This window comes from Myotis daubentonii, chromosome 12 (assembly GCF_963259705.1).
Source record: "Myotis daubentonii chromosome 12, mMyoDau2.1, whole genome shotgun sequence".
NCBI classification, from domain to species: Eukaryota; Metazoa; Chordata; class Mammalia; order Chiroptera; family Vespertilionidae; genus Myotis; species Myotis daubentonii.
Genome location: NC_081851.1, coordinates 37,377,894 through 37,400,227, shown reverse-complemented (window position 1 = coordinate 37,400,227; position 22,334 = coordinate 37,377,894). Strand labels below are relative to the sequence as shown.

General features: G+C 40.9%; 1 protein-coding gene across 11 annotated transcripts in view; it reads left to right on the top strand.

Moving 5' to 3' along the window:
* The first annotated feature begins 1,205 nt into the window (after positions 1-1,205).
* Positions 1,206-22,334, top strand: part of ZNF638 (zinc finger protein 638) — a 111,831-nt gene continuing 90,702 nt past the window's right edge. For 5 of the 11 annotated variants that reach the window (XM_059659476.1, XM_059659484.1, XM_059659475.1 and 2 more), the window contains exon 1: positions 1,209-1,344. In XM_059659476.1, coding sequence (XP_059515459.1) covers positions 1,229-1,344 — 116 coding nt within the window. In that variant the 5' untranslated portion in view covers positions 1,209-1,228. Of the gene's footprint in view, positions 1,345-22,334 lie in introns of all 11 variants that reach the window. The other 6 variants (XM_059659482.1, XM_059659481.1, XM_059659474.1 and 3 more) reach the window with 3 other exon arrangements.

The window sequence follows — 22,334 nt, the reverse complement described above, 5'->3', positions numbered from 1 at the left end:
GGATTAATCATGTAGATAGATATCAAACATACTAGCAGCAAACATGGGAGAAATTTGGGGATAGTGACAATTTTTCTAAGATAAAAAAAAAGAAATCTAGAAATAAAACATAATTCATTGTAAAAATACAATAAACAAAGCCAAAAGACAGTGTGGGTAAAAGATAAGTAATTTACTTACAATGGATATGCAAGAAATTAGTTAACAGCAGTAGCCTAAAAGAAAAGAAAACTGAGGGCAGGGGATAATGGAGACTTTATTTTCATTGCATAGCATGTATTTTTGACACTACTGAAAATTTTAACTGTCATACATATTACTTAGTCTTTTTTTTAAAAAAATATATTTTATTGATTTTTTACAGAGAGAAAGGGAGAGAGATAGAGAGTTAGAAACATCGATGAGAGAGAAACATGGATCAGCTGACTCCTGCACACCCCCCATTGGGGATGTGCCCGCAACCAAGGTACATGCCCTTGACCGGAATCGAACCCGGGACCCTCCAGTCCGCAGGCCGACGCTCTATCCACTGAGCCAAACCGGTTTCGGCCATATTACTTAGTCTTTAAGCAACAACAACAACAAAAAAATGTGTGTACTGCTCTGTGCTGTGAATCATGGCCACCAGAATTTCAAGGTAACAAGCCTCTGGCTGAAATACCCGCCCGCCCCCCTCCCCGCGCTGCAAAATATAGGACTTTTGATAGTGGAATGTGCCTTACTGTGGGCTCCTCTACTTACCTGTTTTCTTACCTGCTCCTTCTCCCGATTGACTGGAAATCTCACAAGTAGGGGATGTTTCTCACTCCCCTGTGTCCCATCACTGTGGCTGGCCCTCAGTAGGTGTTCTATAAACTACAGAGAAATATTTGTCTTAAAAAGAAAAAAGAGAGAGGTCCTGGAAAATCAGAAGTGTCCCAAACGTCTTGGACACTCCTAGGCCTTTCATTTGCAAAATCAGCTTTTCCTGTTCCCCCCTCACCCACCTGAAACACGTTTCCCAGCCGGGCGACACAGCCCTCAGGCCGGTGGGCGAGGACCGCCGAGCCAGGGTCGCCGCTCGGCCGCCGGACCGCTCCCGCCCCGCCTCCGGCTTCCCGCGCTCCGCGCCCATTGACCGCCCTCGGGAGTGGGCCGGGCCGACGGGAGGAGCCTTCCGCCCCGGGGCCCAGGGCGGCGTGCGCGGTGCCCCGGGAGCTGCGCGGCTGCTGTGTGCGTGCCGCCGGCGATGTCCGGGGACCGCGTTCCTGCCGGGGCTACGACCCGGGCGGCCGCCGGGGCCGCGGCGCCGAGCTCCGGCTCCGGGACGGCCGCGGGGGCGCAGGCTGCGGACCCGCTGAAAAGGTGAGCGTTCCTTTGCCCCCTGGGCTTACGCCCTCGCCGCGGTGCAGGGACCATTGGCAGGGGGTCTGCAGGCGGGGCGGGCGGCCGGGTGTGCGCCCGCACACCGTCGCGATTGGGGTTCAGGGCTAGATCACTCCGCCCCCTCCCTGTCCCCCCTCCGGTGATTGTCATTCCCCGGCCTTTAACGCTAAACAAATTAGTGCGCGGAGGCGCTCGCGGTCAGCGCACAGCAGGGGAGCGCCTCGCGGGCACTTGTTGCTGGGCTTCGCGGTGCGAGCAACTCTGCTCGGGATCGGGACAGGCTCCAAGGATGCGGCGCAGGGCGGATGGATCTTGGGAGCCAAGATTCAGTAAACGATCATTTATTCTGCAGGGGTATTGGGACGTGGCGGGGGGAGATGAGGCTGCGTCCAGTGGTCCCCTGTTCGCTTCTAACTCCGTGAAAATAGCTCCGACCAACAGGAGCTCTTTGCAGAGATTGCTCTTTATAAAAAATGACATTGTACAATTGCATCCTATTCTGTATGTCATCCAAAAGCAGCTTTTGGTGGCTGAGTAGTCATTTAAACGCAACGTTGACATTTTTGTTTCCTAAACAAGTTTTGAGCTGTCTTATTTTAAGGTTTTTCATTAAAGGAATTTCTCAAAGTACAGAAAAATAAAGGAGAGAAGCCACGCATAGTGTCCTGAGCCATCCGTTTTGAGGGATTCCCGCCCCCGTTAGCTTAGGCTTGCTTTCACAACTGCATACCCAGGTTCCAGATTTTGGAATGGTGTAAATAGCGCGTGGGCCTCCACCCCCCGGCGGCTGGACTGCTCAGGGAAAGTCGGCCACGCCCCGGAGCCTCGCTGGGCCTGTGGCCTCGGGACTGTCGGGAGTTCACTGCTGTGATTTGCTTGTTACAAGAGCCCCTGGAAGCCTGGCTGCATACTTGTTAAGACGCTACTCACGTTTCAGCCTGGGGGGCCCTTGGTAGCAGCAATAGCTCTTTCTTTTCACCCTTGTGGCCCGAGTCCTTTCAGCCTGGAGCAGGCTGAACAGATTGCTCTGACAACCCCATACCAGGACTGTACGGCCCTCCCCCAGTGTTTGTGGCCTTTCATGCGAGTTGATGGGAGCCGGGAATGGAGAGAATGATAGACATTTTGCAGGACGGAACTCTCTAAGTTATGTCATGCTTCTTGGCGCTGATTTCTAAGTCTGAGTTCTGGTGATGTTGATTCAGCCAGCTCTGCCCTTTCCCAAGTCTCCGTGGGTTAGTTTGCGTCAAAAAGGAGTGCCTATTTCTTATCCCGTAAGGATTAGGAAAAGTGCTGTCTTCAGAAAAAGGTGCGGGGAATTTAGTGTGTCGCCTTCCGAGGACCAGAAGATTATGGATTTTTTTTTTTTTAAAGAATGAGGCCATATTGGAGACTAGAATATTGTAATTATTAGTCTTATTAGGGGATTGGAAAATAGAAATGCCACTCTTTAATTCAGTAATTAGGAAAAGTTTTAAGTACCTTAAATGCATCCTTTAAAATTCCAAATGCTACTACGAATTCTCTTGTAAAGTCAGCAGCACCTTTAATTTATCTCTTCTATAAATATATTTTTGCATATATTTACAGGACTTGGGTAGTGTGTTGCTGTCCCTAGTTGTCAGGATTCTTAGTGACTTCTTATTTAAACTTTAAGTCTATTTTAGGGAGGAGAGTGGGAGAAGAAGCTATAAAATACAGTAATTCTCCTTTTGTCTCTGGGATGTTTTGTGGTGGCCAAGAAAACTTATTTAGTACTGATCTATGAAAATAGGATAGCATAAAGAACTTATTGGGGATTGTTGTTTTTTAGTTACATTGTATTCATTATGATTTCTAGAATTGTATAGTATGCTGTATCTGTTCTAAAAAATAGTTTTATTCTTTTTAAAAAGATCCTCGCCAGAGTATATGTTTATTGATTTTTAGACAGAGAGAGACAGACAGAGAGAGAGAGAGAGAGAGAGAGAGAGAGAGAGAGAGAGAACCATCAATCGATTGCCTCCCATTCTGGCCCCCACCACTGGGGAACCAACCAGAAACCTGGATCTGTGCTCTGATCAGAATCAATCCCTAGCCAGCGGTTCTCAACCTGTGGGTCGCGACCCCTTTGGCGGTCGAACGACCCTTTCACATGGGTCGCCTGAGACCATCCTGCATGTCAGATATTTACATTATGATTCATAACAGTAGCAACATTACAGTTATGAAGTAGCAACGAAAATAATTTTTTGGTTGGGTCACAACATGAGGAACTGTATTTAAAGGGCCAGAAGGTTGAGAACCACTGCCCCAGACCCTTCTGTGCACCGGCTGATGCTCCAACCAACTGAGCCACACTTGTCAGGCTTGTTAGGTTAGGTGGCTCAGGAGGCGGCGAAGGAAATAAAGAGAGTTGATCAGAAAAGGAAGGAAGGAAAGTTTATTCTGCGTCCCTGGGAGACCCACCTACCCCCAAGGACAGTGCACGTGGATTCACGCCAACAGGGAGGGGGGCGCTTTTTTTATACTTCGGTTGGGTGAGGGGCGGGGACATGAACTGAGGTATTCAGCTGAGGAAGTTTCAGCTGCAGGGGTCAGCAGGGGTATTCAGGCATGAGTCAGTATCTGTGTGGGGGTCCGTGTTGATTCAGGGAGAAGCCAGTATCTGTGTCTGGCATGCTGATCTGCCAGAAATGCCAGGGGGAGTCCATTATCTCGTCACATGTCTCCATGTATCCGATCCTGGGCTCTCTCCGACCTAACAAGGGCCAAAAGTAGTTTTTGATGTTAGGATGTTAACATAAAAAAAAACCATTGAAACCTGTAAAGAATTTTTTGTGAGTTTATTTGAGCCAAACTGTTGACATATGCCAGGAAGCAGAACCTCAACGGATTGAGATAATGCTCCGGAGATTGGCGGGTTACATCTGTATTTATACATTGCAATCAAAGGAAAGGGATGTAGGTGGGTTACATGAAATCCATTGGTTATAGATTAGAGAGGCGGGAGAAAGCAAAGCAGGGAAACCCCTGGGATTGGGTAAAAAGTAAAATGATGGACACATATTTAGGTGGGTGCAGGAACAATTAACATGATAATGAAGGAATTTGTGGTATCTGTCCTGGCGCCCAGCACTTTAGGTTGTGCCCCAAGGGGTCCAGAAAAAGAGAAGTTACAAGTTACCTAGACATTTCAAAGGGTATGTTATTAGACTAGTCGATGCAAAAAGACAGATAGGCCCAGTTAAGGTAAAGGTTGACCTTTTCAGTAAAGATACTGGCCTAGGATGTAATTACCCATCATAACTGCTTTTAAAGTTTAATTTCAGACCATCCTTTGTGGTTACTTTAGGTCTCTGAGTTTGCAAGACTGCTATGCAGGCCTTCCCTGAGCTTGTCAGGTTGCATGTGGCCTCTTTCGTCCACAAGGGTAATTATTTGAATGCAATAAGGACACTTTATGTTTCTTAAATGATAAGCTGTGAGCTTTCTTATTTTGCGGTAATAACTTTCTTTCATTAAAGAAAATTTGAAAAATGCAGGGGGAAAAAGTATATTGTTTGAGTCATCAGTTTTGAAAGATTATTTTTCCCCCAATATACTTAGGCCTGTTTTCACCCACAACTACATACCCAGGTTCAAAATTTGGAATGACATTATTAGTGTTGAATGTACAATTTCTGGATATGGGGGGCTATTAAGTTGTATTAAAATTTTTAGTTTCCTTTATTGAAATGTCAGCACCAGCAGAGACTATTATGGCATTTTCTCCTCCAAGAAAGGGAAGTGATGATACAATACTTTAATAATTTTGACTATTGTAACTGCTAATATTAAGTACTATGGTTTTTAAACATATTTTTATTGACTTTAGAGAGGAAGAGAGATATGGAAACATCAATGATGAGAGAGAATCATTGAGGCTCCCTGCTACACATCCCACACTGGGGATCGAGCCCCAGCATGTGCCCTAACTGGGAGTCAACCGTGATCTCATAGTTCAGTGACGGCGAACCTTTTGAGCTCGGCGTGTCAGCATTTTGAAAACCCCTAACTTAACTCTGGGGCCGTGACACATATAGAAATTTTTTGATATTTGCAACCATAGTAAAACAAAGATTTATATTTTTGATATTTATTTTATATATTTAAATGCCATTTAACAAAGAAAAATCAACCAAAAAAATGAGTTCGCGTGTCACCTCTGACACACGTGTCATAGGTTCGCCATCACTGTCATAGTTCATAGGTCAAGTCTCAACCACTGAGCCAAGCCAGCCAGGCAAGAGAACGCATGCTTTTAAAAAGGGACTGGGTTTGCTCTCTCCTCCTCCTCTTTCTTCCTTCATGTGGGCTGGAAGAGAGAATTGTGTGGGGAGCTAATTTCAACTAGGCAAACTAAAAAAGAATGCAAGCAACAAGATAGAAGGAAGCTGGTGGCTTAGAAAGCATCAGTGAACAAAGCTTCTAGCCTATGCTTAGACAGTTGATTGAGAAAGGAACATACTTTGATCTTATTTTGGGGCCTTCGTTGCAGAAGCTTAGCTTGTATTCTAACAGAAATGCATCCCATTTCTTCAAAACTGCTTAGAAACTTAAAATTTTTTCTGTTCTGTTAGTTCCACATCACCTTGGTCTGTTAATCCATGAGTATAGAAATGCTTTTACCCTTCTGCCATCTTCAAATACATTGTGATTACCAGTACTGCGAATTGTATAAATATTAACATTATTTGATCCAAAATTTGGGCACTTCTAATTAATATCTCATAATCATTGAACCAAGGTGCTACCAGGCTTTATCTCACTGCATATATTGGTAGTTTGCTATAGTTTTATTTTGTTGTTTGTTTAACTATTAGACTTGAAGCAGTAAAGTGTACTATGAGAATAGGCAGGATCTTCTTTAAATTAGTTCCCTCATCTGTAAAATTGGTCTAATAATAGTACCTACTCCCCAGGGTTTTATGAGGGTTAAATGAGATGCCAGTAAATTATTGAGAATATTACATACTAAGTGTCAATAAGTGGAAATTACTGTTATTACAGTGAACAATTTAAAGTACATTTCAGAAACTTGAAAATATAATATTTAAGAATTTAGTTCAAAACTTCAATAAAATTATAATGTAAAGAAATACAAAAGGTAAAAAAGAATGGAATTGGAAACTACAGTGGTTTCAACTAACTTCTAGAATATTGAAAGTTGTCTTAGGACATTGATTCCCAAAGTCTGGTCCCTATGGCAACAGCATTTGGGAACTTAGTTGGAAATGCAAATTCTTGGGCCTCACCTCAGACCCACTAACTCAGAAATCCTAACGGAGGGGCCTGTCATCTGTTTTAGTAAGCCCTCCAGGTGATTCTGATGTGTGTTCAAGTGTGGGCAACACTTCCTTAAGAGAATGGAGATTCCCTTGAAAAGTAACCCAGTTCACCATTACTGTCCTGTCATCACCCTCCCTGCTCAGTATTTGCTGACACCATGTGATAAGGAAGGTGGGAATGAGATATGAGTCTGAAAGCAGGGGTATCCCTTCATCTTGGGGTAACATTCTGGTTATTATTCTTTTATGCATATCCTTATGTGTCTGGATATGCATATGTTTAATTTTACAAAATTGAGATCATATTGGCACTTTTAGATAGTCACTTTTTGGTTAATCTTTCCCTTATGTTCCATATCTAAGCATGTAACCTTATTTAACAGTGTAATATAGACATCTTAGCAATGTGGATATATGTGTGTGTGTGTGTTTTCTTCATAGTGATATATATGTATTGCATATAGATATCACACGAGTTTTTTTTCTTTTATAGTAATTCATCTAACAAAATCTTTTATTACTTCTTGAGTCAACTTCCATAATTTCTATTTTACTAAAAAGTCATTCATTTTCTTTTGGTTTTTAAATTTTTTTGCTGTGGAGGTGCATGTGATATTTTCTTGTACTTTATTTAAGCTTTTTTGATGTCTTCTTCTGACCCTATTCATTTTTTTTTAATCTTTAATTTCTTTATTGGTTAAGGTATTACAAATGTGTCCTCAGATCCTATTCATTTTTATTCAGCCCTCTCCCTCCGTCTTCACTCTGCCAAAATCAAGGTTTGGTTTTGTTTTTTCAAAGAACAAGTTTTTGGATTTATATATCTTTGCTATTATTTCAAAAATTTACTCTTATTCATTCCTGCTTCCTATTGTCTATTGCTTTTTATCCTTTCTTCTTACTTTGAATAATAATTTTTAAAACCCCTGCTTAATGCTGAAGGCATTTAAAGCTCTAAAATTTCCTTTGAGGGACTGTTTTAGCTACTAGGGTGTTATCTCACTGGTCTAAATTTTTCTCCTTTTCACCACCTTTAATTGGTTTGTAATTTCAGTTCTGATTCTTTGATCCAAAGATTATCTAGTTGAATGTTTGTTAATTTCCAAGTATTTGTGATTTTAAAAAATCTTTTTATTATTTGGAATTTTACTGAATGACTAGAAAACATGACATGTAAAAGCTCTACTTCTTTTGAATTTTTTTCATCCATTGTTTACTTTAAATGACATAGTTGAGCATTTTTCTGTAGTCTTTTTTCACTTTTCATAGAGAAGATTGGAATTATGAATTGCTTCTAAGACAGAATGTGTGCTATGTATTTAAGAGTTTTGACACAATCTGGCTTCAGAAATAGAACAATTTCTATTTCTCATCCCAGGAGTTTTCTTGTTTGCTTTTCTCTACAAGGCTCAGTTTAGAAGAGCTAAACAGTTAACTCCATTTTGAGCTGTTTTCTTAAAACACAGGCAGTTTGGGTGACAAAATGTTAGGAGGTGAAGCCATTAAAAAAGTAAAAACAAAAAAACAGGCTTTTTAGATGCTCTGGGCATTCTGGGCAGTTAACCAAGGTTTAGTAGAAGACTGTTAAGCTCTGCCAAGAGGAGTGGCCTTTTTGTATGAAATACTGTTTGCTTTGCTAGTTTTACTAAGAATATAGATTGATACTGATATTGGTAGGACGTAATCTCATGGTGGCATGGTGGAGAGGATGGAGGGGAAGGTATGCCAAATTGATGGGCTGTGGACCACTCTCATTGGGCCCTCATAGTGTTTTATATGTTTTTTTAATTAGTTGGCAACACTTTAAAATAAAGCAGCCACACACACACACACACACACACACACACACACACACACACACACACACCTACCTGCATTTTCAGTGTTTAAAGATGTGGAAGCTCTGAGATTACATTAGCACATGGCTATAATAGGCTGGGATCGCCTGTTTCTTTTAGAGAAGTAGGTACTCTTTACTTCTATGGTCCCCACCATTCTGTCTTGCCCCCAATATCTAGGCTAAGTGTCAGTAGTCATTTATACTTTGCACTTGTGCTGCTGTTTTTCCACTGTAGTTTTCAATAAAGAAGGGCATTATATTCTGGGTCCACTTTTCTTTAAAAGTGAGGAAAGAAAAAGGCTTTTTCATTTTTTTAAAGAAAAGAAAATTTTTTGTTATCCTCACCCAAGGATATATTTTTCATTGATTTTTAGAGAGAGTGGAAGGGAGGGAGGGAGGAAGTGAGGGGGAGAGAGAAACATCCAAACATTGATGTGAGAGAGATAACCATTGCTTTCCTCCTGCACGTGCCCTGACCTTGCCAGGGATCGAACCTGCAACCCAGGTATGTGCCCTCGACCAGGAATTGAATCCACCACCCTTTGGTGCACGGGCTAATGCTCTGTTCACTGAGCCACACCAGCCAGGGTGAAAAGAGATATTGTGTATAGAAACATTTTGCTTATGTGTGGAAGTAAAGAATATTCTTATGCTTTAACTAGAGGCCCGGCGCACGAAATTCATGCGCGGGTACAGTCCCTAGGCCTGACCTGCAATCAGGGCCATCTTCCCTGGCTGCCCGCAGCCGGCCCCACTCCTGCCGCCACCCACCCCGGTTCCCCAGTCACCATCAGGTGATCAGAGCCTGCCTGCTGGGGGAAGGAACCAAGAGGTCGGCCATTCCCACCTGCTCGCTGGCCCCGCCCCCACCGCGGGTCATCCTCTGTGTGTGTGGCGACCAGTGGGGTGGGGGCTTTTGCCTGGTGCCACCTGCATCCCCTGCCATCCACCCCCAGTTCCCCATTTGCCATTGGGCGATCGGAACCTGCTGACCAGGGAATGGGACCGAGAAGTGGTCAGTGCGCCTCATAGTGACTGATCGAGCAGTCATTCTGCTCATTCCACCATTAGGGTCAATTTGCATATTACCCTTTTATTATATAGGATAGAGGCCTGGTACATGGCGGGGGCTGGCTGGCCTGCCCTCATAAGGTCCCTGGATCGGGGTGGGAGTCCCTGCTGGGGGGCAGGGCCAGCTGGGGTGAGGAGCCACAGGCGGTTTGCAGGCTGGCCATGCCCCCATCGGGGTGGGGGTCCCTACTGCGGGGTGGGGCTGGCTAGCCACAGTCATTCTAGTCTCTGGTCATTCTGGTCATTCCACCTTTCAGTCACTGGGCTTTTATTATACAGTAGGGCCTTGACTTACGAGTGTCCCGACTAACGAGTTTTTCGAGATACGAGCCGTCTCTCGGCCGATTTTTTGCTTTGAGTTGCGAGCTAAAATTCGGGTTATGAGCCAGCTTCAGATACCCCACCGCTAGTTGGCGCAATGAACATCACAGTAAATGCCACAACATCAGCCCAGCATCACGTGTCTCACTTGTTCACTTCTTTATTTGACATATGAGTAATTTGAGTTACGAGCTCCGTCACGGAATGAATTAAACTCGTAAGTCAAGGCCCCACTGTATAGGATATGCAAACAAAGTATATCTGTGTTGAAAGAACCCAAATTAAGATGCCATCTTAAAACCAACCCATACATAGTAAGCACCATACTAGTTTACAGAAAAGATACGATAAGGTTTGTTTTTGAATGGGAATTAAATAAGAGCTGACTCTATGCTATGTAGTTATTTATTTGGCAAAAAAAAAAGAAAAAAAATTCTAGGTATCAATATCTTTTATAGATGGTAGGGTAAGTTACTAAGCAATTCCTTTTGGATAGAGCAGAAATTATGTACCTCAAACATAAAAAAATGTAAATGAATGTACATTTAATTGGAAATTACTAGCATGTTGAAGATATGACTGAGAACTTAAAAGGCAGGTTACATTACAAATTTGGATTATTTATGGCATTTTTAAGTTTAGCTCATGAAAACACATATATAGATTATCAACCAGTCAGCAATATTTGTGTTGTCCAAAAATTGCAATGGGTTGAAAAACTTTTGGATTTATTGCCTATGAAAGGGCCAGTATCAAATGACTAATTTATGTGTGTTAGAAAAGTCTGTCAAAATTTAATGAAAGGGTAAAATCTATGCGCTTGATTATAGATAGTGCCCCTGAAATAATGAAAAGTTGAGACTAGCATTGGATTTTGATGACATGTTGTAAGGATAAGACATGGATTTAATAATTTGTTTATTGTAGATTTTACTAGGAATAATTTTAGGCTGAACGCTTAAAAAATGCAATCAATAACGTAATTATCACCATAAACTGGATGCTGATTCTTGAACTTCAGATGTTTCCAGGTTTTGAAGGGTTCATGGTATGCACAACTCTACTCTTCTACATATAGCTGAGGCTGTAATCCTTTTGTAACGGTTAAAAGAAATCAATCTGTTCTTATCATTCAAGGGAAAATCTTTGTCTCAGTTTGCCAATGAAGAATGTCACAGATTTAGCTCTTTTGGTTGACATTACAACTCATCTAAATACTGCAAATATTCCTTTACAGCGGGGGTGGGGAACTTTTTTCTGCCAAGGGCTATTTGGATATTTATAACATCATTCGAGGGCCATATAAAATTATTGACTTAAAAATTAGCTTGCGAAAAAAACAAAACAAACAAACAAAAATTAGGTTGCTATATTTAGTCAAACATTTAATTAACTCACCCCTAATGCCTTGGCAAGGCCAGAGCAAATGATTTCGAGGCCTTTATATGACCACAAGTCCACCTCTGCTTTACAGACATTTATTCACAAGGAGTACCACATGCATATGATTCAGTTCTCTCATTTGTAGTAAATATATGTTCTTTTCATAAACATTTTTTTTTTTGTAAGGAATAATCTGGATTGCTTTCATATGCTAAAGTTGGTTTCTAGAAATGAAAATTATGACCTTACCTTCATGCCCTAAATTATAGGATGTAAAACTGAATTTCAAGGCAGGCTCTTTGATTTTACTTTATGAAAATGCACTAACATTTCTCCATTAATAGCAATAATGAGAAATGAATAGCTACAAGTGAAAGTATTAAAAACTAAATATAACATTGGAACACTAGAATTTTGCAAGTACCTTTGAATTACCCTAACGTTAAACTCACTGTGCAAAAATTTCATCTTGGTTTGAAAGTGGCTGTGTTTAAGAGGAGCTGTGTTTGCTTTTGAAACTCAGTTTTAAAAATTACTGCTCTTAGGTCAAGGATTGAGGTCTGAATTCTATATTACACGTTGCATAGAACTATATTGACATCTTGCTATCGGCAAAATGTCAAGTTTTTGCTTTAGATCAAAGGTGTTATGAACTACAAGAAATATTTAATAATTAAGTATTCCTATTTTTAATTTGTTGGTTTTTTTTTGCAGTTTCAATTTTATAATCTCTAATATCCTAACTGCTAGTATTATGTTACATTTTATTACTCGCTTTTAAACATTCTCTTATCTTGATCACTTTAATTGTTTTATGTTACCAGCTTGTCCCCTCTAGGTATTTGGGTTTGTGACTCTTGTCATAGGTGTAAGCTAAAATCTTAGTTATATCCTTAGGGAACATGCCTATGAAAATATCGTGGTCACAACTTTCTAATTAATTTTACGCTGTTACCACTTTTCATTAACTCAGGCATAAACATATCTTCATGTTGGCTTATTTCATGGTGGCAGTTTTAGGAAATGAAAATGGAAAATTCCTGCTTATTTATTTCAACATTGTAAATACATGTTAGACAGTCCCATGTCATGAACCAAGATTTTTCCCTTTATCCTTCTCTCGCCTTCTGTAGAATCTTCAATGAGAATTTCTCGTGAAAGCTTCAGGGCAAACCATTAAAAAAACATACCTAGCCCTAACCGGTTTGGCTCAGTGGATAGAGCGTCATCCTGCAGACTGAAAGGTCCCAGGTTTGATTTCAGTCAAGGGCATGTACCTTGGTTGCGGGCACATCCCCAGTGGGAGGTGTGCAGGAGGCAGCTGATGATGTTTCTCTCTCATCGATGTTTCTAACTCTCTATCCCTCTCCCTTCCTCTCTGAAAAAAAAAAATCAATAAAACATATATTTTTAAAAAGCTTGGTTTCAAAACAAAACAAACAAAAACCATACCTATTAGATTTGATAGCATCAGAGGGTCCACCCAGATTATTTAGACAGGTAATTCTGTTCCGATGGGGCATCGGGGGCTATGCTGTGTTTTGCAGTGATTCCTGAGCTTCTGTTGTTGCCTCATTGAAATTCTTTGGTTCGGGAAAGCTGTGTGCCGACTGTGAGAAGCTGCCTGGTGCGCCCCTCCCCCTGGCGGTGCTATCCTCCCCCTGGCTCGGATGCAGCCATGGCTCTGCCTTCTCAATGGCTTGCTGTGTGTGCATTTTCATGGAATTATAGGCCTTAAAGACTCTCTAGGGAAGCTCTTTAGATGACAGAAGAAAATTATTTTTAAAGTTCCCAAATTAGCCCAAGGAAAACAGAGAAAAAGAGGACAGTGAGACACATTTTTCTGAAAGACTGTTTTTGTAAATCTTAAATAATTTGTAGGTATTGAATTGTCACTGTTAATATAGCCCCTTTTCCTCTCTAAAGTTCAGTGTCTATGTGGTTGCTTAAATTTTAATATTGTGAATGCTTAGAAAAAAATATATTTATTTAAAGAAATTATGATATCAAGGGGTAAAATGGCAACTCTCCACTTTCCCTTGCTCCCTTTTGATCCTTCTTTAGGGAGTTATATTGCTAGTGCGCTTTTCAGTGGTTCTCAGGTATGGTCCCTGTGCCAACAGCCCCCAGCATCGCCTCGGAACTTGTTGGAAATGCAGAATCTGGGGCCCCATCCCAGACCTATAGAATGAGAAGCTCTTAGGAAGTAAGATTGGGCAACAACCTGTGTTTTAACAAACCTTCAGATGATTCTGATGTATGTAAAGTGTGCTTTCTATGTCTTGAGTTGTACCTGTTAGATTTGTACATGGAAACCTATAAAAGTTTTCAAGCTCCTTTAGTGCACCCTGCTTGCCTTTCATTACTTTGGGAGTCTGGGCTAGAATATATGTATATTGTGGTGAACTGGGGACCTTTATCCCAGCTGGTTGGGACTTTGTGGTAGCTACAGTCAGTTAGTGCCTTGAGCGACAACTACTGATGGTTGAGGTAACAGGTGAGATAGGGATGCTTTAGACACTTCCTGGAGAAGTCAGTTAGATCTGGCATCCCAGGAACAATTGATCAGAAGGAAACCTGGTTTTGAGACTTGGACAAGAGCATTATTCTCATCTTGGTTACTTTTTTTTCCACTGGAGAAAAAAAAAGTCTGAGTATATGACTTTGTGTGTGAAATTGTATGTTCATTTTCTTTTATTGTGGTAAAATGTACATACCATGAAATGTACCATTTTAACCATCTTTAAGTGTACAGTGGCATTAAGCACATTCATGTTGAGCAACCACTACCACTATCATTTCCAGAACTTTTCCATTATCCCAAACTGAAATTCAGTACCCGTTAAACAGTAACTACCCATTCTTCTCTCCCTATACTCCCAGATGACCACTGTTGGACTTTATTTCCCTATACATTTGACTATTCTAGATTCTTCATAAAAGTGGAATAATACAGTTCTTTTCCTTTTGTGTCTGGGTTTTCACTTTGCATAATGTCTTCAGGATTCATACATGTTGTAGCATATATCAGAATTTCATACTTTCTAAAGACTAAATAAAACTCAATTGTGTGCATATATCACATTTTGTTTGTCCATCGACTTGTGGGTAAACATGTAGATTGTTGCCACTTTTTGACTGCTGTGAAGAATGTTACTATAAACATTGGTATACAAATATCTATTCAAGTACCTGCTTTCAATTCTTTTGAGTATAAAACTAGGAGTGGAATTGCTAGATCATGTAATAATTCTGTTTTTTTTTCTTTTTGAGAAACAGCCATATTGTTTTCTACAGTGACTGTTCCATTTTACATTCCTACTGGCAACGAAATGCGCAAAGATTCCATTTTTTCCTCATCCTCACCAACCCTCGTTATTTTCTTTGTAATGGCCATCCTAATGCATGTAAAGTGGCATCTTATTGTGGTTTTGGTTTGCATTTCCCCAGTGATTAGTGATGTTGAGCATCTATTCATGATTGGTTATCTGTATATCATCTTTGGAGAAATATCTATGCAAGTCCTTCGCCCATTGTTTTTATTGGATTGCTCATAGTATTTTTTGTTTTGTTTTTGAGCGTAGTAGTTCTTTATATATTCTGGGTATTGATACCTTATCAGTAATGCAATTTGCAAATATTTTCTTCCATTCTGTGAGTTACCTTTTTACTTTGTTGATACTATTCTTTGATGTTCAAAAGTTTTTAATTTTATTTATTGATTTTTACAGAGAGAGAGGAAGGGAGAGGAGAGAGAGAGAATATATCATTGATTTGTTGTTCCACTTATTTATGTACTCGTTGGTTGCTTCTTGTATGTGCCTTGATCGGGGATAGAACCTGAAACCTTGGCATATTGGGACAATGCTCTAAACAACTGAGCCACCTCGCCAAGGCCATAAAAGTTTTAATTTTGATGAAGTCCAATTTATATGTTTTTTTCCTTTGTTGCCTGCCGGGATCCGGTCCATGCTTGCTGTTTTAAGGGACCTGGCATATATGGCATACTGTTCTTAATATGTTTGCTCACCTTCTTGGCACCACGTGTTTTAACCAAGGTCTCCTCTCTGAGAAAGGTTGTTTCCCCAGGTAGGGATTTTCCCCTGAAGTTAGGGAGGGAATAAAACCCCTCAACTAAGTGCCAGGCAGGTAATTAATCACTTTAACTACGAACAATCATGCTTAAGCTACATAATCTTTACTCCCTGGAATGGAGATAAGAAATGCCCTAACCTTTGTAATAGAGATTGATAGGATTGAATCAACTGGTATAAATATAGATGTAACAAGACAGCAAGACACAGAACTTAGGAGACAGGACTTAGAAGACAGGACCAAGAGAGACAGAACCTAGGCACAGAACCTACACAGAACGTTCTCTAGAGACAGAAGGACTTCGCTGGAGAGAACATGGCAAAAGATCCTGGACTGAACCTGACTACAGAAATTGCCAAGAGAACCTGACTAGAACCTGGCCACAGAACCTGGCTGGAGATCCGAAGCAGAACCTCTCTGGAGATCCAGACCAGAACTTGGCTGGAGATCCTGGCTGGAGATTCTGGCAAGGCTGCTGATCAACTGAACGCTGTCTCCGTGTCATTCCTTCTTCGCCGACTCTGTCCACACCTTTGGGAACCCCTGGACCTGCTGGGGTTGGACCCCAGCAGCTGCCTATGTATGGAATATGTAGATCACTTTGGGAATCATTAACATTTTAACAGTTTTAATTGTTTTCCAATCATTTATTTGTTGAGTCTTTTTATTATGAAAGGATGTTTAATATTATCAAGTACATTCTGGATCGATTAAGATGATCATGTGTCTTTCCTCCTCCAATTCATTTTATGAAGCAGTATTACCCTGATACCAAAACTAGACAAAGAATACCAAAAAAGGTAAGTGCAGACTGATATCCCTCATGAAAGAGATAAGTACAAGAGGGAAGTAGGTTTGGATATAAAAGAGCAACCCAAGGGATCCCTGCGGTGATGGAAATGCTCTCTATAGACTGTATTAATTTCAGTATCCTGGTTGTGATATTTTACTATGGTTCTGCAAGATGTTACCATTAGGGAAAAGTAGATAAAAGATACAAGGGGTCTTTCTTCTTCTTTATTTTTTTAGTCCTCACCCAAGGATATTTTTCCATTGATTTTTTTTTTTTTTAGAGCGAGTGGAAGAGAGAGGGAAAGACAGAGAGAAATATCGATGTGACTCACATCGATTGGTTGCCTCCTGCACGAGCCAGACCAGGGTCCGGGCAGAAGGAGCCTGCAACCGAGGTATATGCCCTTGACCAGAATCAAACCCGGGACCCTTCGATCTACAGGCTGGCACTCTATGCACTGAGTCAAACTGGCTAGGGCTCAGTGTTATTTCTTATAGCTACATATGAGTCTATAATTTAAGTTTAATTTGAAGAGTTTAATTTAAACATTTTCTGTAAATGAATTCAGCAAAGTAGCAAGATACAAAGTCAACACACAAAAATCAGTTGCATTTCTATACACAGTGAACATCTGAAAGGAAATTATAAAAGCAATTCCATTTACAGTAGCATCCAAAAGAATAAAACACTTAGGAAATGGGTAAAAGACTGTACAATGAAAACTATAAAACATTACTGAAAGGAATTAAAGACAAATAAGTGAATACATATTCCATGTTCATGGATCGCAAGACTTACTGTTGTTAAAATGTCAATACTGCCCCAAATGATCTATACATTCAATGCAATCTGTCTCAAAATGCCAATGCTTTTTTTGCAGAAATAGAAAAACCCATCCTAAAACTCACATGAAATCTCAAGGGATCCTTAATAGCCTAGATCCGTGGTCGGCAAACCGCGGCTCGCGAGCCACATGTGGCTCTTTGGCACCTTGAGTGTGGCTCTTCCACAAAATACCATGTGTGGGCGCACATGTATAATGCGATTGAAACTTCGTGGCCCATGCGCAGAAGTCGGTATTTTGTGGAGGAGCCACACTCAAGGGGCCAAAGAGCCGCATGTGGCTCGCGAGCCGCAGTTTGCCGACCACTGTCCTAGATAATCTTGAAAATAAAGAACAAAACTTGAGGATTCATACTTCCTGATTTTAAAATTTACTACAAAGCTACAGTGATCAAAAAACACTATGGTGTTGGCATAAAGACAAACATTCTGTAAACCCATGGAATAGAATAGAGAACCCAGAAATAAACACTTGTATTTATGGTCAAATGATTTTTTTACAAGAGTGCCAAGATTACTCAATGGGGGAAGGACAGTCTTTTCAACAAATGGTTCTGGGGAAACTGGATATTCACAATGCAAAAGAATGAAGGTGGACCTCTACCTCACACCATATACAACATTTAACTCATAATGTCTCAAGGACCTAACTGAAAGACCTAAAACAATAATACTTTTAGAAGAAAACATACAGCAAAAGCTTCACGACATTGGATTTGGCAGTGATTTCTTCGATATGACAACAAAAGCAGAGGTAAAAAAGAAAAAAATAGACAAATTAGACTTAATGAAGATTAAAAATTTGTGTGTGTCAAAAGACATTAGTAACAAAGTGAAAGGGCAACCTGTAGAATGGGGGGAAATATTTACACATCATAGATCTGCTGTGTTACTGGATTAGACTAAGGAAACTCAGAATGAATTCAGCACAAACTGTCTTGGGCGTGTTCCACCTGTGAAAGGCACACAGACTTCCCCCTGAGCAGGGGCATGATGGGACAGCTTTCCTCAGAAAGGTGTGGCCAGAATGAATGGATTGTGTCCCATTTTGGTCACCACGTTTTAAAGAAACTATGTAGATAAATTCGAAGGTGACTAAAACTATTTAAAAGTAGGCAAAATATCAGCCCTAAGATTGGCATTGATTTTTTTTTTTTTTCTGGAGCTTAGACCAGAGGCATTTCAAGTTTCTAGTAGCAATACTGTAAAAGACCACAAGATGGCAAAAGAACTCTAAATTACCTTTTTTTTTTCCTTTTTAAATCTAGGTTTGAGAGAGATCAGATGTTTCCTGATGAAGCAAGGAAAAGAAAGTTTAAGAATGTCTATATTTCAAAATAAGTAAATGTGAAGATCCGATTGGCTTTCTTAAGCTTTTCATGAATTGGGCAACATCCCATCTAGAAACCAGAAGGCCTCTGAGAGAGGTTGTACAAAATGGAAGGGTTGTTAAAGGAAGAAGGCTGGGGTGGGGGAGCTATTGGGAAAAGAAAAGAAATAATTATTTTTAGGCCAGGACATGTTTTTGGGGACAGTGAATGGCAATGGTTTTATTTTGTAGATTGCATCTTCTTTGGGTGTGTGTGGGGGTGAGGTAAGGGCCCACATGGTAGATTATCTTACTGGCGCTTGACCAGAAAATTCCAGATGGGTTGATTAACATTACACTTTCAGTGAAGATCTAAACTGCAATTAAGTGAGATATTAAGTCTAGGTTTTATATGGGATTTAGCACAGTGACGCCATTTTGTCTCTTTAACAAAGGGTGTACTCTAGCCGCCCGCTATACACAGTGTTCTGCCTTTTATTTTTTAGCTTTTACTAAATAAAGCTCAATGGTCGTTCCATAACTTCATACTATTTTTATTGGATGTATATACTATAGTTTAACTAATTCTTTATTGGTAAATATATAAGATGTTATCAATTTTTTGAAATAACAAATAGTGCTCAATGAATAACAGTCTTGTATGTTGTAGATATTGCCAAATTGCTTTTTATAGAGATCACAACAATTTACATTACAAATAGAAATATATGGGGGTACTGATCATTCACACTCTAACCAACATAGTCATATTTTCTTATCTGTGCTAATCTGATAAGGAAGATATAGTATCTCCATGTAATTTCAACTTACATTTTCTTATAACTGAAGTTGACCATCTTTTCATATGCTTCTTGTACTTCTTTTTCATAGCCTTTGCCAATTTTACTATTATTTTTTCTTATGACTGTGGGTGTTTTATATATATAGTTGAACTAATTCTTTGTTTTTTGTTAAATATATTTTTATTGATTTCAGAGAGGAAGGGAAAGGAAGAGAGAGAGAGATAGAAACATCAGTGATGAAAGAGAATCATTGATTGTCTGCCTCCTGCACAGAGCCCACAACCCGGGCATGTGCCCCAACCAGGAATTGAACCATGACCTCCTGGTTCATAGGCCTATGCTCAACCACTGAGCCATGCCAACCAGGCTGAACTAGTCCTTTGTAATAGGAGTTACAAATATCTTCCTAGACACATTTCCTCTTTAATAATGTCTTCATACTTTCTAATTTTGTGAATATTTTTGGTAAGTTATTTATTTCCATGGTGCTAGTATGTAATTGTGATAGGTGCCTGATCAGAAAAAATGCAAATTTAGCACGCCTGAGAGTTTGTATTTTCAAAGAATCCTTATGTGACTTTGGTGATCTTTAGTCAAAACTTGGGGACTCTTTTTGATATATGCTCTGTGAGGCAGGTAAAAATTTAAATCTGGGAAGTGTATCTTGACATACACATAAGTTTTTAAAAGTTTGTTTAGGCACAAGGGAAAAACTGTGGTCATTATCCTATATAATAAAAGGCTAATATGCAAATCGACCAAACGGTGGAACCACTGGTTGCTATGATGTGCATTGGCCACCAGGGGGCAGACACTCAATGCAGGAGCTGCCCCCTGATGGTCAGTGTGCTCCCACAGGGGGAGCGCCGCTCGACCAGAAGCCCGTCTCATGGCTGGCGAGCGCAGCAGTGGCAGCAGGAGCCTCGCCCATTTCAGTGGCAGCGTTAATGATGTCCAACTGCTAAGCTGTCAGTTGGACATTCCCTGAGGGCTCCCAGACTGCAAGAGGGCGCAGGCCGGACTGAGGGACACCTCCCCGCAGCCACTGAATTCGTGCGCGGGTGGGGTCCGGCCGGCCTGTCAGGAGGAGGAGACAGCGGGAGGTTGGCTGGTGGGCCCACCCGAAACCAGCCCAATCAGGGGGGCTGGCTGGGGGTGGGGCAGTCTAAGGGGAGGGGCTGTGGGCAATGGCTGGCTGTCCCCGCCCCCGATTGGGGAAGGGAGAGGGGTCATGGGAGGCTGGCTGGCCAGCCACACCCCTGAATGGGGTGGAGGGGCCTATCAGAGGCTAGCAGTCTGGGAGAGGGGCCATGAGTGGTTGGCCGGCCAGCCTGCCCCCAATTGGAGTGGGGGGGTGGAGCTGGCTGGTGGATGGGGTGGTGGTGGGGGCCCCTCAGGGCTGGGACCGGCTGGGGGGAGGGGCCGCAGGCAGTTGGCCAGCCAGCCCTGCCCCTGATTGGGCTGGTTTGCTGGCCGCAATGGGCATCATAGCAACAGGTTGCTCTGGTTGTTAGTGTTCAGGTTGCTGGCTTTTTTTATATATAGATAAGAAACAATTGTGTGGTTTGTCCTCAGTTATCTCGGCGAGCTCGTTCTATTATTATAGTCATTAAATACTGCCTATTCTCAACACTTGGCCTTGACCATCTTTTCTTCTCCCCATGTAATCTCTTTGATGGCTCACAGCATCAATTATTAGATACAAGCCAGTGACTTCCAAATTTATAATTTATAAGCCTCTTTTGAGTCCCAGCCTAGGCATCTAACTGCCTATTTAGCATTTCTACTTGTATCAAAGACTCTACATATCCATCCTAGACAGAACTAATGAGTCCTCCTCCCCCAAACCTGGCAGTCTTCCTTTGTTCCCTATCTAAGTGAATGACAAGATCATCTGTTGTACTGATGAAGCCATAAAATTAGGAATTACCACTGATACATTCTTCACCTCTCCCCATATCTACTGCATTACCAATTTTTCTCTCCTAAATATCTCAAGTCTTTCAATTTCTTAGTGTTTTTGCTACCAATATTGTAGTCTATGCTATGGTCTTTGGGCAGATCATCTGGTTTCCTGCACCCAACAGAACCTCATCTTATAACAACACCAGTGCTTCTCAAAGTATCTGTGGTGAAGGACCAGTTCTTAAAAAATTTCCAATTGGTCACAGACCAATATCTTTGTGAAATACAATAAAAATAAATTACTGGAAAAAAATGAAATTAAAAACAAAGTTATGCAAAACACAAGTGTTGCAGTCTTATTAGATTTAACAACCTGCAGCTGCTGTCAATTTTATAAAAGTTTCTGAACACTCAATTTTTGTACTTAATTTGATGTGTATTGCTGTATCTCCAGTGCTTAGCATCTAGAAGACACAGAATAAATATTTGTGAAATGGAAGACATAACTTTGATAATTTTGGGATATTCAAGTTATTTCCAGTGATTTGCCACTTAAATATCACATGAACATATTTGTAGTTATGTTTTCATACCTTGTCTTCCACATTGCTAATTCAATCTTCTGCTTCATTCAACCTACTATTTATTCCTTTAGGTGTATTCTTCATTTCAGATATTGTATTATGAATTTATGACTGGTTCCTTATTGTGGTTTTCTATGTTCCTTTTTATGCTGATGTAGTTCTCAGTAAGTTCTGTGAGCATTCTTATAACCATTTTTTTGAACTTTATATCTGATCAGTTGCTTGCCTCCCTTTCATTCAGCTCTTTTTCTGGAGATTTCTTCTGTTCTTTCATTTGGGGAATATTTCTTTGTCTCCCCATTTTGGCTGTTTCTGTGTTTGTTTCTATGTATTCAGTAGATCTGCTATGACTCCCAGTTTTGGTGGGGTAGCCTTATGTAGTGGGTGACCTGTGGGACTCAGTGGTGCAGTCTCCTTGTTGATCTCAGCTGGGTGTTCCAGTTATGTCTCTTTCATGTGTTACGTGAGCACTTCTGTTGTAATTAAGCCTTTATTGCTATTGCCCCCTTCCTGCTTGGGTTCGACCTTCCGGTTAGTTGACTGTGAGGATTAACCCTGACCACAGGGCACAAGCTGTTGTGGAGATGCTCACCACATGGAATGGAATTTGTCTCCGCAGGGTCTGGTTCCTGCTGATATTTCCTTTGGAGATGCCACTTGTGAAGTTAACTGATGTTGTCTGAAGCCGGCCACTGGGTGTGTTTGTGCTGGGG